This window comes from Octopus sinensis, linkage group LG16 (assembly GCF_006345805.1).
Source record: "Octopus sinensis linkage group LG16, ASM634580v1, whole genome shotgun sequence".
NCBI classification, from domain to species: Eukaryota; Metazoa; Mollusca; class Cephalopoda; order Octopoda; family Octopodidae; genus Octopus; species Octopus sinensis.
Window position 1 is genome coordinate 37,966,916 of NC_043012.1, and position 14,339 is coordinate 37,981,254.

At 40.7% G+C, this 14,339-nt stretch overlaps 1 protein-coding gene across 8 annotated transcripts in view; it reads left to right on the forward strand.

The window, feature by feature from the left end:
* LOC115220248 (uncharacterized protein KIAA2026-like) overlaps window positions 1–12,269 on the forward strand; it is a 74,757-nt gene extending 62,488 nt beyond the window's left edge. For all 8 annotated transcript variants that reach the window (XM_029790339.2, XM_036510011.1, XM_036510016.1 and 5 more), the window contains 4 exons: window positions 1–367; window positions 3,723–3,839; window positions 5,806–5,991; window positions 6,641–12,269. The exon at window positions 1–367 is cut by the window's left edge and continues 455 nt beyond it. In XM_029790339.2, the coding sequence (XP_029646199.1) occupies window positions 1–367; window positions 3,723–3,839; window positions 5,806–5,991; window positions 6,641–11,917 (5,947 nt within the window). In that variant the 3' untranslated portion in view covers window positions 11,918–12,269. The remainder of the gene's footprint in view (window positions 368–3,722; window positions 3,840–5,805; window positions 5,992–6,640) is intronic.
* The last annotated feature ends 2,070 nt before the right edge of the window (window positions 12,270–14,339 follow it).

The following is a 14,339-nucleotide window of genomic DNA, read 5'->3' on the forward strand; positions in this document are numbered from 1 at the left end:
CAATGGAATGGTTAAGCAAGAATCTGGTTCTCATGATTGTCAAAGTGGTGTGATGTGTTGTGCTGCAGAGGTAAAGAGTGAATGTAAGCCAGTGATGAGTGATTTTTGTGGTCAAGGAGTGGACGGTCAGGGAATCAAGTCAGTGTCTTTTATTAAAGAAGAACCATTGTATAACAAGGTGGCTTTTAAACGGAGGCCGGAGAAGTTAAAGGGGAAAAGGGGTCCGAAGCCTTTTGGTTTGAAAGGCCGAAGTAAAATGGACTTTAAGAAGCCACATGTGAAAACGAAAGTTGTACAAGATAAACTCAATGGTGATATTGATAGCAGTGTGAAAGAAGAGAGTGAAGAGGAATCGGATGTTGAACTGGTAGGTATTTGTAATTTCCTTTGTTGCTTCTACTCTATATCTGTGTGTGTGTGTGTGTACATACACACACACACACACACACATTGTATATTTTGGTGGTTGCACTTGAAGTGGATAAAGCTGTAAATAATTGCATGTAAATATTGGTGGGAAAAATTTGTTGGATAGAAAATGTCCAAAGCAGTCCATGGAAGGGGAGTTTCCATGAAGGGGAGATTCCATGGAACATGAACCAACCAACTTCAACTCCTTCTCTCCGTAGAGTTTTTTTTCTCACTCACTATTTACATCTAATTATTTATAACTTTATCTCATTGAATTCAACTGTTAAAAAATGGATTATTTTCACATTTTCTTGAAGTTTCTAAATTCTCATGATCATGATCATTTAAAGTCTGCTTTCCATGCTGGCATGAGTTGGACGGTTTGACATGAAGCTAGCCAGCTGGGAGCTGTGCAGACTCCAGTTGTCTGTTGTGGCATGGCTTGTACGGTTGGATTCCCTTCCTAACGCCAACCACTTAAGAGTGATGTAAACAATATATATAAACAGTCATCACAAAAGACACACACACACACACACACACAACACACACACACACACACACACACACACACACACACACACACACTTCAATAATGCAAATTCTGTCTTTATTTTTGTAGTTTACTTATTTTAGGATTTTTTGATTTTTTTGATTATAAAAATATCTCCTGTATCTCACTCTTTCCTTGCATGAAAGCCCTATTTTTTTCTTCTTTTTTATCGGGGCATCATTCTGTTGGGCCGATTGCTAGGGCCAGCCTCACTACCTCTTGATCTTCCATTAGTGTTCTTAGGTCTTCAACTTGGCATCCAACATCTTCTGCAAGCTGTTGTATATATGTCTTCCGTGGTTCCATGATTTGGTGTCCACAGCAACACACAACTCACCAGTTCTTCTTTACTTCTCCAGCAGTGGCCAGCAAACCTCAATCTCCGCTCTTGGATGGTTGGTGAGAAAATTGGTGCATTCCTATCGTTGTTTTATTGGGTGCTCCCTCCAAGAGATGTTGAGCACTGCACATAACATTCTGGTGTAGGTACCGTCCAGCATGCACCTGAGACTCTTGGTGAGAGTCCAAATCAGAGAGCCATATACAAACACATTCAACAACTGCTCTGAAGAACTGTCTCTCCAATTTATCTCTGCTACAGCTATAATTATTTAGATCAGTGATTCTCAACCAGGGGCCATGTAAGATTTTGGGTGGGGGGTGCGGGTCTATGCTAGCAAAATAGTAAATTTGGGATCCATTTGTATTTTAAGGGTTCATGACAAGTTTTGATTTAAATGTATGAAGGGGAGCTGCAAAGTTCCTGGCTTTAAGGGTATCGCTAAAGGTCTGGCTGGAGGCCCAGCATTCCAAGTTCTTTTTCAGCGCTTAGAAAAGCTGAAGGACCGATGCAATAAGTATGTGAGTCTGAGAAGGGAATATGTTGAATAAAATCATTAACTGATCCCCGTCTATTTTCTTTTACCTAAAGCCAGGAACTTTTCAGTGTCCCCTTGCCTGTATTGCAAGAAACAGCTAGGTTTATTTCTCTAACACAATTACTTCAAATCATAGAGGAGAATGAGTGATAAAGAAAATAGGAATTTTGAAAGAAGTTTCTATAAAATTAGTTTTTAAACACGGAATGGCTCTGGGGGTCCACTAGAATAAAATATTAAACAAAAGGGTCCATAGGATAAAAATGGTTGAGGGCCACTGATTGAGATTGTGTAGATCTGTGATAAAAAGGGTTCTTTCCATGACCATCCCATATAGGGTCAGTATTGTTAAAGGTCTTCTTCCATTTTCTGAGACTAGCAGAATGGCCCACCTTGCAGGTGGTTTTTCTGTCAATCCCTAAATATCATTCAGCTGACTGATATTTATACAATTGATTCCTGATTTGTGTGATATTTGGGGTCTGTTGTGTCCCTCCTTTGTCAGTGGTACTCGTTTACTCATTAAATAAAACTTGGAGGAGACACAACTACAGAATTCTCTCCTCTGACTTCATCTTTGTTTCTTCATAACCTTATGAAAAATTAGATTTTTAATGAAATTTTCGATAAATGCATTTCAGAAGAGTGTAGAATATGATTATATTGGAATTTTTTTTTTTTTTTTTTTGAAATTTGGGTGAGAGAAGTTTGGGATGATTCAATATCTTGTCCTTGTTTGATCGTAATTTTCAGAAAAATGTGTTTTTTTTTTATGAAATTTTCTACAAATTCCTTTTAAATGATGTAGATTGTAATTTTATTGGAATTTAACATGCTGAACTGGCAGGATTGTTGCCATGCCAAACAAGATGCTGCTAAGCATTTTGTCTGTCCTAACGTCCTGAGTTCAAATTTTACCAAAATGGATTTTGCCCTTCATCCTTTCAGGGTTCATAAAAGATATGCCAGCTGAACACTAGGGTTGACGTAATTGATTAGCACCCCTCCCCCCCAACCGCCCAACAAAAATTTCAGGCCTTTGCCTATTAGTAGAAAGAATTAGAATCATCACCAATGTGCGGGACAAAGTGCTTACCAGCATTTCCTCCGTCTTCATGTTCTGAGTTCCATCAAAGTCGACTTCACCGTTCGTCTTTTTGGGGTTCATAAAAATAAGTACCAGTTCAGTACAAGGGTTGATGTAATCAACTAGACATCCCCACACAAAAGAAAAACATTTCATGCCTTTTGCCTATGGTAAGGAGAATTATTGTTGTTGTTGTTGTTGTTGCTGTTGCTGCTGCTGCTGCTGTTGTTGATGTTGTTGTTAAGGTGGTGAACTGGTAGAATCGTTAACATGCCAGGTGAAATGTTTAGCGGTATTTCATTTGCTGCTATGTTCTGAGTTCGAATTTTACTAAGGTCAACTTTGTCTGTCATCCTTTCGGGGTCAATAAAGTAAGTACCAGTTGAACATTGGGGTTGATGTAATCAGCTTGATCCCTCCCCCAAAGTAGCTGCCATTGTGGAAAAATTTGAAACCATTATTATTATTATTATTAAGGCGATGAGCTGGCAGAATCGTTAGCACACAGGATGAAATACTTAGCAGTAATTATTATTGATGCAGCGAGCTGGCAGAATCATTAGCATGCCTGGTGATACGCTTAGTGGCATTTCGTCCATCCTTACGTTCTGAGTTCAAATTCTGCCAAGGTTGACTTTACCTTTCATCCTTTCGGCGTCAATAAATTAAGTACCTGCCCCCAAAATTTCAACCTTGTTCATATAATTATTATTATTATTATTATTTCCTGTCATATTTTAATGGTTTTTTAATGAATGTTTTGAAAGTTAAGAGAACTTTTGTTGTTCCCTAGGTACCTGATACAAACGAGTTTGAACTGATTGTGGATAGTGTGGAAGAACTGAGGGATCTTGTTGCCAAATTTGCAGCCCAAGATCCCCCATCTGGCTCCAGAGGCAGGAAACCAAAAGTAAGTCTCCCTGCAGTACATTGTTTCTGTTTATATTTGTATGACCCCATGCTAGCATGGAAAAGGGACGCTAAATGATATGTGCCTGTTGGGGAGAGATTGTGTGGAAGGAGGAGGTAGAATTGCATGGAAGGAGGAGGTGGGGTTGTGTGGAAGGAGGAGGTGGGGTTGCGTGGAAGAAGGAGGTGGGATTATGTGGAAGGAGGAGGTGGCATTGCATGGAAGGAGGAGGTGGCATTGCATGGAAGGAGGAGGTGGCATTGCATGGAAGGAGGAGGTGGGATTGCATGGAAGGAGGAGGTGGCATTGCATGGAAGGAGGAGGTGGGATTACGTGGAAGAAGGAGGTGGGATTACGTGGAAGAAGGTGGGATTATGTGGAAGGAGGAGGTGGCATTGCATGGAAGGAGGAGGTGGGATTACGTGGAAGGAGGAGGTGGGATTGCATGGAAGGAGGAGGTGGGATTGCTTGAAAAGCAATCTCCTTCCACTGTATGGAAGGAGAAGCTGTGTGGTATCAATGTCCAGTTTGGTGGCCATTCTTACGTGACCTGCAAGACAGAGATAGAATTTCTAAAATATCCAAGCTGTAAATCTTGAACATTTACAAGAATTGTATTGGTTCATTTTCACAGTCAAGTATTAAACAAACAATTTTTCTAACCTTGAATGTATGTTGAAATCTTCTGAAGAGGATCCAAAATGTGTGATGTGTGTGACATGAGAAATAACTTTTGTTCACCTGAAAATATTAATTGCTCTGCACTTCTCTAGAGCAGCATAAAATACCTCATGGTGTTTATTTTCTTTGACCTTAAAATTTCAAAAAATGCTAATGAGTTTCCTGGACAACAATGTCTGTGGTCACAATTCTTACTCATCTGGTGTGATGTGCATGACAAAAACAGATGCAGGGGCAGAGTATTGTAGTTCACTTGAAGCATTGTGTATTGTTTGTAAAATACAGTTGTGTCTTGAATGGCACAACGGTGCACTATAACAACAACAATGGACGTATGATAGCTGTTGTAATTTAATTATCCATAGTCTGACATAATAATAGTATTTCAGAATTAAAAAAAAATGTCCTTCTTCAGATATCACTAGGAATTGTTTGAGCCACTGCTACAAATGGTTTTCTGAAAAAAAAAAAAGATTTCAGTAACCATTGGAAACCCATTTGTAGCAGTGGCTCAAACCATTCCTAGCAATATCTGAAGAAGGAATTTTTGCATTCCAAAACATCATTATTATATCAGACTATGGATAATGAAATTATCACCGTTATTATAGCCCATTGTTGTTTATGACATTATATTATATATATATATATATATATATATATATATATATATATATATATGAAATTCTGAATTTAGTCTACAGACCCTCAGTACTACCTTTGCAGACCCCAGGTTGGGAATCACTGATCTAGGAGTAGGCTACTCCAATGTAAAACCTACAGCTTGCCGGTCACTGTAGCCTACTGAACCATTGTGGTCAGGCCTCCAAATCTAAACAGGGATCGGATTGCGCAAACTGGCTCTTACTTTAAAACTACCAAGTCTAGGCAGGAAGAAAACCCTGCAGTAAGTGACTACAGACAAAAACGGCAAGTGCTGGATGGTACTGGCTGTCACAGACAGCCTCAACATTGCATGTAGGTGATTCAGGGTATTGATTGCCTGTACGCTGACCAGAGACAACTGTTAAAGGAAGACACATTCTCATGCCCTGCTCCATCTGGCCAAAGCTCTAAGTGTGCCAGAGCCGGCTGTTTTAGTATAAGTTTATATAAGCACTTGAGGTCATGTCACTTTTCCTCATGATATTAGCAAAGAATTGCCATCATCATGCCACCAACTATTTGAAGTATTTGTATCTTGACTGTAGAGTTTTCTGGATGTTTGTGTTTACAAATTTACAAATTCTGTTCTCTTCCTCATTCTATAACCTTTCTGTTACAGGTGAAACCTCCTGCTCGTAAACGCTGTGTCATTGAGCTGCACTCTCGTCTTAATTACCTGCTCAAAGAACTGGAACCTTGGGAAGCGAAACTCATCCAGGCCAACCGGCGAGCACGAAGGAAAATGAAACGAGAGCAAGAATCTTTCAAAGAAGAACAAATTCGTCCAACTCGGAAAGAATTAAGGGTTAGGCTTTTTCTTTTGTCTTTTTACTTTGTATTCTTGATTTCCTTCTGAAGTTGGTTTGGTTCTGTTCTCCAATCTATTTAACTCAAGAGAGGTTCTGTAGGACCTACTAAAATCTCTGGAAATCACACCTTAGCATTTAAACTAGCCATATCTGGCCCAAATATTCTACATGTTTTCTATTCAAATTGGCCAGATCTGGCCTTTCACACCTAACCTACTCTGACATTCTAAAAATAACCAATCACATAATTGAAACCTCAAACCTATCAGAGAATAATATGCATCGTTATTAGTTCAAAATCAATTTGAATATAAAAGCAATATGTTTGACAGGGGTCAAAGGGAACATACGTGTGTGTGTGTGTGTGTGTATATAACTATTTAAAAAAGCATCATCATGATGCGTTTTCCATGCTGGCATGGGTGGAATAGTTTGACAGGGTTGCATTGAGTCAGCTTTAGCACAGTTTTTGTGGCTTTCAGGGATTTCTCAGAGCCTGGGAGAATTTTCCTTAATGCTTCTGGAATCTTATTAAACATTATGTTATAGAAGTTGAAGGATTTAGTGACTATAAAATAGGAAAAAAAAATATTGTAAAAATTATTACTTTATTTGATTTTTTTTCTATATTTTTTTCTTTTATAGAATTCTCGTTCATCTCATGGCAGCAATTCTTCAGCTGGAAAAAGCACATTCAGCGATAAAACTCCAACCAACTCAACACCAAGTTCCAAATTGAGGCCCTCAACATTAAGCAAGAGAAACAGAGGAACCCTTTTGTCATCCTCCACCTCATTGTTGCCAATCATCGATGATGATTACCCTGATGTAAGTTCAAGAGGACGATTACGCAAACGTAGAATCATCCCAAACAATATTGAGACTGATTTAAACCCAAAGAAAAGAAGACTTTCCAAAGATAACAGTTCTGACTTGATGCGCAGTAAGAAAAGCCCAAACTCTGCAAAAGGGCTGAAGAATGTAGATCAGTCCACTACAGCATCTGTGACAAATAGTAGTGGTATTACCGTTGCCACTGCTGCTACTATCAGTAAGGTTAGTGTGGCTGGATTGATTACCCAAACAGGGTTAAATGTTAGTGGGTCGGAGGGCAATACTGTATTGACAACAGTTGCGGCACTTGGCAAGTCGTCAGGAATCAAACAAACCTCCTACCCGGTCATTCACCAGCTGCTGTCCAGCCGTCACAATACCTCTTACACTACTGCACAAGTCTCATCGACACCGGTCACTATCACAAAAACGGTTTCTTCAAAGACAATAACCATGCAGCCATTGGCCAGTAATTCTGGAACCAAATTTATAACGAAAATCAGTCACGATTCTGGGCAGAAGCTTAATCAACAGACTGTCAACATTAGCAACAACAGCGGCACGGCCCAGGGTGGTACTGTAAACAAAGTTCAGTATTATACTAATCTTTCAAGTTTACCTCCACAGATAATACAGCAACTTCTGAAGAATGTCAATTCTGGTGATGGGGCTGCTGGCAAAGTTGGTCACACGTTTGTGTTGTCGTCTGTTAACCAAGCGAATAATGTTGTCCTTTCACAGAAGCCTGTCGCTACTACCCAGCCTGATAAAACCAGAGTGAACCTCATGGCAAACTTTGTTGCCAACCAACCTATTTCCAGCACAAAAACGAGCCTTAATTCAACAATAGAGACTGTCCAGTCCACATCTTCGGCCACTGCTACAACCACAGCAGCCAGCAATGTCACTCACAACCCAAATATCATGCATACAGTTCTTCAACCACAGTTCCAGGTACTTTTAAATCCAGCCTCACAGTCATCTGCTTTAAAGACCTCTGTTGTGAGTTTGGCTCAGAACCAATCAAAAACTGCTGTTAGAACACATCAAGGGCCTGTATATGTTATTTCTAAGCCAGGCATTGCTTCACAGATTCTTGGTGCAACAAAACTTATTGCAAACACCCCAGTGAATAGTGCTCAGTGTTTGTCTAGTCCTTCATTAAAACTTGGCAATATCATTGACCAGTCATACAGCAGTACTAACACCCCATCTAAAGCAGTCTCTTCTACCAGCAGCAGCACAATTCAAAATATTAATCCGAGAGAATCGAAACTGACCAACATGATAATAGGCTTAGACAATCAAACTGCCCCATCCACAGCATTATCTCAAAATCCTTTGCTTAACCAATCTGTAGCTCTTGATCCTCACCTGGTCACAACTTCAAAGACGAAAGTAACGAAATCACCTGGGAAATATGCCTGCAATGTGACAGTTAAAAGCTTATTGGAGAGTCGTGCTGCTAAGAAAGTTAATGAGGATGTACTTGAAAATGCTTTAATCACCGCTGAAAGTCAGGTGACTGCTACTCAGATGACTTCTGTAATTAATCAGCCTCTCAGTACTAACGATGCCACAGTTAAACTCCTACCGGCTTTATCATCTTCGGTCAATGATTCTGCCCATGTAGCGAAGAACACTTGCTTGCTAAGCTCTGTACAGTCTCAGCAGCCCGAAGTAAAAAGCAATTCTGTCACTGGCGTTACATCACTCGCTTCTGCAGTAACTGTCATGCCTGCTGTTCAGGCACGCAAAAGTATTACTCACACCACTCAGAGTAACAAGTCACCAATCACCGTTACGCCACAAAGGATTCCACATTCAACTTTTGACAATGCAAAGAACAACAATCTCCTTTCCTTGCAGTCTACTACCATAGGGCAGGCTGTTCCTGCGGGAACAAACATCCGAGTTAATATTCCTCAGGCTGCATTACTCGCTCAGACCGGTTTGAATACACTGAAACCAGCAGCAGGGAGGTCACTGGCCATTTTGCAGCCTGCAACATCGATTGCTAACTCTAAGAATGTCATTCTGAAAGTTGTGCCCCAAAATATTTTGACAACCACTTCAACCAATCCGATCAGTGAACAATCGTTAAAGGCTGTCACCAACATGCAGACATCACCCTTACAACCAGCAACCAACTTAGTTTCCAGCAGAACTTTGTCTCAATCTGATCTGAAGCAGTTTGCTGCTTTACCCCAACAAATTTTAACCACAGCCAATCCAGCCATTCCCAAATCAGTTGTTGACCAAAAGCTTGCTGATGCTGCCAAAGTAGTTTGTAAACAACCTGTAGCTAATGTTGTCAGTGGTAAGGCCAACCCAGCATCAGTCTTGAATGTGGGACTGCAGAATGCAGCTGTTGGAGTTCCATTATCTATGCAAGGACCTGGTGGTCAAAGTATTTTACTTTTGTCCCCTAAGGATCAGAACTTACAGCAACAGAAAGCCATTGGTGTCATCCCTGTTCAGTCAGAACAAAATGCAACAGAAATTGTAAAGAAGTTCACCTCTGTACAACAAATTTCTTCTCTCTCAACTCCTGCAATTCAGATCATACCATCTCAGAGCACCAATTCTGCTGTCACCAATATAGCTTCATTACGGGGCCAACTACTTCAGACCACTCAAGGGAACATTATCCTAACCACTCCAACCATCTCCTCTGGTTCCTCTCACTCTGGCACTATTTCCCATCTATTACAGTCATCTTTAGGAAAACAAACAGTGATAATATCGGGGTCGACTAATGACGGTCAGCCTGCTGGCCACACGGCAGCCACCACCCCTAACACAACCACCACCATCTCACTACCTGAGAAAAGTTCCTTGAGAAATTCTTTACCGAATGTCCAAGCTGTCCAGTTAAAGAGTGACTCTGGCAGCAACACAATTCCCTTAACATTAAGTTCTAATGTGTTGCGGTTGGACGGTGCCACTGTTGCTCAACCTCACTTAACTACTGCTCCAGCTGGTAACAACTTGATAACTTTTGGTTTATCTCCTGTTGGTCTCCCAACAAATCTGATTACAAACTCTGTTGGCACACAACTTCTTAATGACCCTTCTTCCCTCACTACCAACACTTCTTTATCTTCATCATCATCATCATCATCATCATCACCAGCATCATCATTATCAACAATATCATCGTCGTTGTTGACGTCTTCTTCGTCATCGTCATTGCAACAACTTCAGCTTCAGTCACAATCTCCACAACTTGTCTCATCAACATTGAATCCTCAGTCAGTTTCTGGTCAGCAAGCGACTCTGGCGATTCCTACTGGCATCAGACCAACTCTATCAAATCCTTCAAAGCTGCCAGCTGATTCTTCGAAACCCGATGGCTTTCCGTCAGCTGTCACCCCAGTCAGTGAGTTCTCTCGAGCTGTGCAACAGAGACCACACTTAGTTCAAAATGTGTCGTTTGTCAGCAGTAATGCGAATCAGCTTTTGACCACAGTGAAGAATGCACAAGTTCAAAATATAGTTCCTGCTGCCAGTAGGGCAATGACAAACCCAACACGAACCACAGACCTCACCACCACCACCACCAACAACAACAACAACAACAACAACAGCAGCAGCAGTCTGACGTCAAATGTACTTGGTGTAACCCAAGTTACTCTTCCTACAACAGTTCCATCGTTGGGAACCAGCACCACAATGGTAACAGACATTTCTAAATTATCTCCACAGGTCGTTACTAATTACATGCGACCAAACAGTATCCAAACAGCTAAAACAGTAGCACAGACTCCTGTTAAGAACAGACACATGATTCTCCAACAGAAGCTCTCCTCTCCTCCAACATTACAACAAGCGCAGAAGCCTGTGGTGTCTCCCCAAATTCAACAGAAGCAAACAAACTTTGTTTCCAATCCACAACCCCAAACCTCAAATCTCTCCAACAACCTGCTCAATGTGAACCGGACTTCTTCTTGTCCCGCAGTAGGTGTCCAGCAACTGGTTTTGTACAGCATTGGTGGCCAGTTGGTAACACCACAAGGAATCCCAGTGACATTGGAAAACGGAGTTTTGAAAATTCTAACTGCTCCACCAGCAGCAGCAACAGCAGCAACTGCAACACCAGCAGCAGCAACAGCAGCAGTGACTTCAAATCAAATTATGCTCGTTCAGAGTCCGAATCCATCAGGGATAGGTTCACCTACGACCCAGGCCCAGCTTCGATGCTCCACCCCAGTAGCAAATGCATTGTCTAAGGTTCTAAAACCTTCCCAACCATTGCCTTCTGCAGCACAATCCTTTCTCCTCTCCCCTACTTCCAACATTAGTCCAACAAACTCCATTGCCTCTTCCTCTCTCTCCATGCCCACCCAGTTAACCTATGCCGTCCCTGCTCAGGCCATTCTGCCAACAGGAACCGACATACACCGGCAGTATTTACCTAAACTCAACAGCAACACCAACACTGTTGTTGCTACTACTACTACTACTATTCCCCCTACTGCCATCACCACCACTACTACCACCACATCAAGCAACAACAACAACAGCAACAATAATGCTTTAACATCCATTACCTTCACTCCGACACTTACATCTTCTCTGCCATCTATGATATCGAATCCGTGTAAAATATCTCCATCGTCAGCCCTGATACCCATCTCAGACTCTGTCTCGGGTGCCAAACTGTCTGCAGCCTCTACAAATCTCACTGATATGTATTTGAATAAAATTTCCTTGCCCGCCTCTTCAGACACCAAATCTGGAACGACAATGGTCATCATGGCAGCAAACCCTTTGCAGTCGGGCGGCCTGAAGGCCACCAAGCATTCCATTTCTGCGCAGAGCAGTTCCTCCTCTTCTAATGGTCAAGCGCTGACCACCCCCGTGCAAGTGGGCAATCTGGTCAGTCTCAATTCACTGGGCAGACTCCATTTCACCACCACCAACACTCTCACATCTCCGAATAGTAAAAGCAAAGGTCAGTCGGGGGAGAAAGAAGACTCCTCTTTTGAGGGCGCAGCCATCTTGCTGAGTTTGGCTCAGCAGGCGCCGACCGCTGGCCAAACTGCAGCAGCTGTCTCTTTTAATCCACAGACCACTAATAGCTAACGACATCGGTCAGTTAGGGATTCTGCCATTTACCATTTTATCACAAAATAAACTGAAACACACAAAAACACACAAAAACACACACACAGGAAAAAAATTGTCGCAGTTTTTCAAGGTATTTTTTTCCATCTCTTTACTTCTTTCCTTCCTTCCTTCCCTCCCTCCTTCCCTTCTTTTATTATGTAAAAGGTTTCTTTCTCTTTTGTCCTCCTCTTCCTCCTTCCCCTCCTCCTCCCTCATGCTGGCCATGGGCTTAAAAGTATGCTGATGCGGTTTCAATTCCAGGTTGTTATGCAAAAGAAACAAAATAAAACCCACAACTGCAACAAATAAAAAAGAAAAACAAACACTGCAAAAAAAAAAATGAAAATCTACAAAAAACAACAAAAATCAAATCCCCCTCCCCCTCCACCCCCCATTCTAAAACAAGTAATATTATCACAGAAATTGTGTGTGTGTGTGTGTAAATTTGAGCAGATGTTTGTGTGTGTGCGCATGCTTGTATATTTGTGTGTGTATATATATCTATTTGTATGAATGTGTGTATATGCATATTTGTGTGCATGTGCACCCAAATCAAACCTGATACTAGACACGCTCCAATGTCTCCCCCCCCCCCATTACATCTTTTTGTTTTATTTGTGCTTAATTAATCTTTAAGAAAAAAAAAAAGTCACCACTTTCATCTCTGCCGTGACATCAACATTTACAGAGAACATTTAAGGGTCCCTGCCCCCTTGGGCACCCTTGTTTTTATTGTTTTATTAATTTCAAAGGCATTTCTATACACAAAACCTTTTCATAGCATCACATGATGACTAGTTTTTGTTTCATACGTGTGTGTGTATATATATATATGCACGTACACACACAAACGTGTGGTGAGTATGTTTAAGTAATTTTATACATATATATATATGTATATATATATATGTATGTATGTGTGTATATATGTATGTGTGTATATATATATATATGCATGAATATATATGTATGTATATATATATATATATATATATATATATATATATATATAGCTATACACCACAAACACAAACGTGTGGTGAGTGTGTTTAAGTAATTTTATACATACATACATATATATATATATGTATGTATGTATGTATGTATACATGTATATATATATATATGTGTGTGTGTGTGTGTGTGGAGTGAAGGCACATGGCCTAGTGGTTACGATGTTGCACTCACGTTTGCGTGACTGTAGTTTCGAATCTCCGACCGGGTGATGCGCTGTGTTCTTGGGCAAAGCACTTCATCACATGTTTTATCTGCGATGACGTCTGACATGTTGCATGCCATGCACCCGTGCCGGCTTGACGCAGGAGGGAGTGCGCTCAGGTGCAGGACAAACATTTGATCACCTCAAATGAATAATCGTGTGTGCAGGTCATTTAATAAGAAGCCGTGGCACCATCTTTTGCCGTTCACGACAGAAGAGCCGTGGCACCATCTTTTGCCATTCACGACAGAAGAGCCGTGGCACCATCTTTTGCCGTTCACGACAGAAGAGCCGTGGCACCATCTTTTGCCATTCACGACAGAAGAGCCGTGGCACCATCTTTTGCCGTTCACGACAGAAGAGCCGTGGCACCATCTTTTGCCGTTCACGACAGAAGAGCCGTGGCACCATGCAGCCACACACATGCAATCAGAATGTATTTTAAATGTTTCTATGTTTATTTAATTACTGTTTTGTCATGTTGTCTGGTCCCTCCTTTTGCAGTCCATTTGGAAGAGAGTTTCCTGAAGTGGGGACACATAAGGGAAAAATAAAATAAAAAAAGAAAATCAACACCAACTGAAGAAAAAAAAAATAAAAATGGAAAAAAGAAAACATTAAAAAAAGAAGAAAAGAGCAAACATTGATGCTAATAAAACTATTTATATGTTGTGGGAAGATTGAGTGAATCCCTGACCTAGATTTGATGCGGTTATGGGACTGGGTCTTACCCAACAAAAATACAGAAGAAGGATGAGACAATAATAATAATGATAATATTGATATTACTATTACTAATATTGATGATGATGCTAATAAACACTGATGAACAGGTATAAAAACAAAAAAAACCCTAAAAAAGAATCTGTCTCAATTTTTCTTTTACCAATTTTCTCAGATTGGATGGAAGTTAAAAACATAATGGAAACCTTGCAAAACCACGAGCGAGTCAGCCCCTAAACAAACCATATTTAAAATTGGAAGGGTCTGCTTTTCCTCCATTGTTGTATTTTCTTTTTGTTTTTTTGGAAACAGACTTGTGTTGTCCATGTGCCTTCCATATCATCATCATCATCATCATCATCATCAGCATTGTCATCACCATCATTAATTCTTCTCATGTCCATCATCATGACCATCATTAATTTCTTGTTTATTTTGTATTTTATTGTTTTGTCT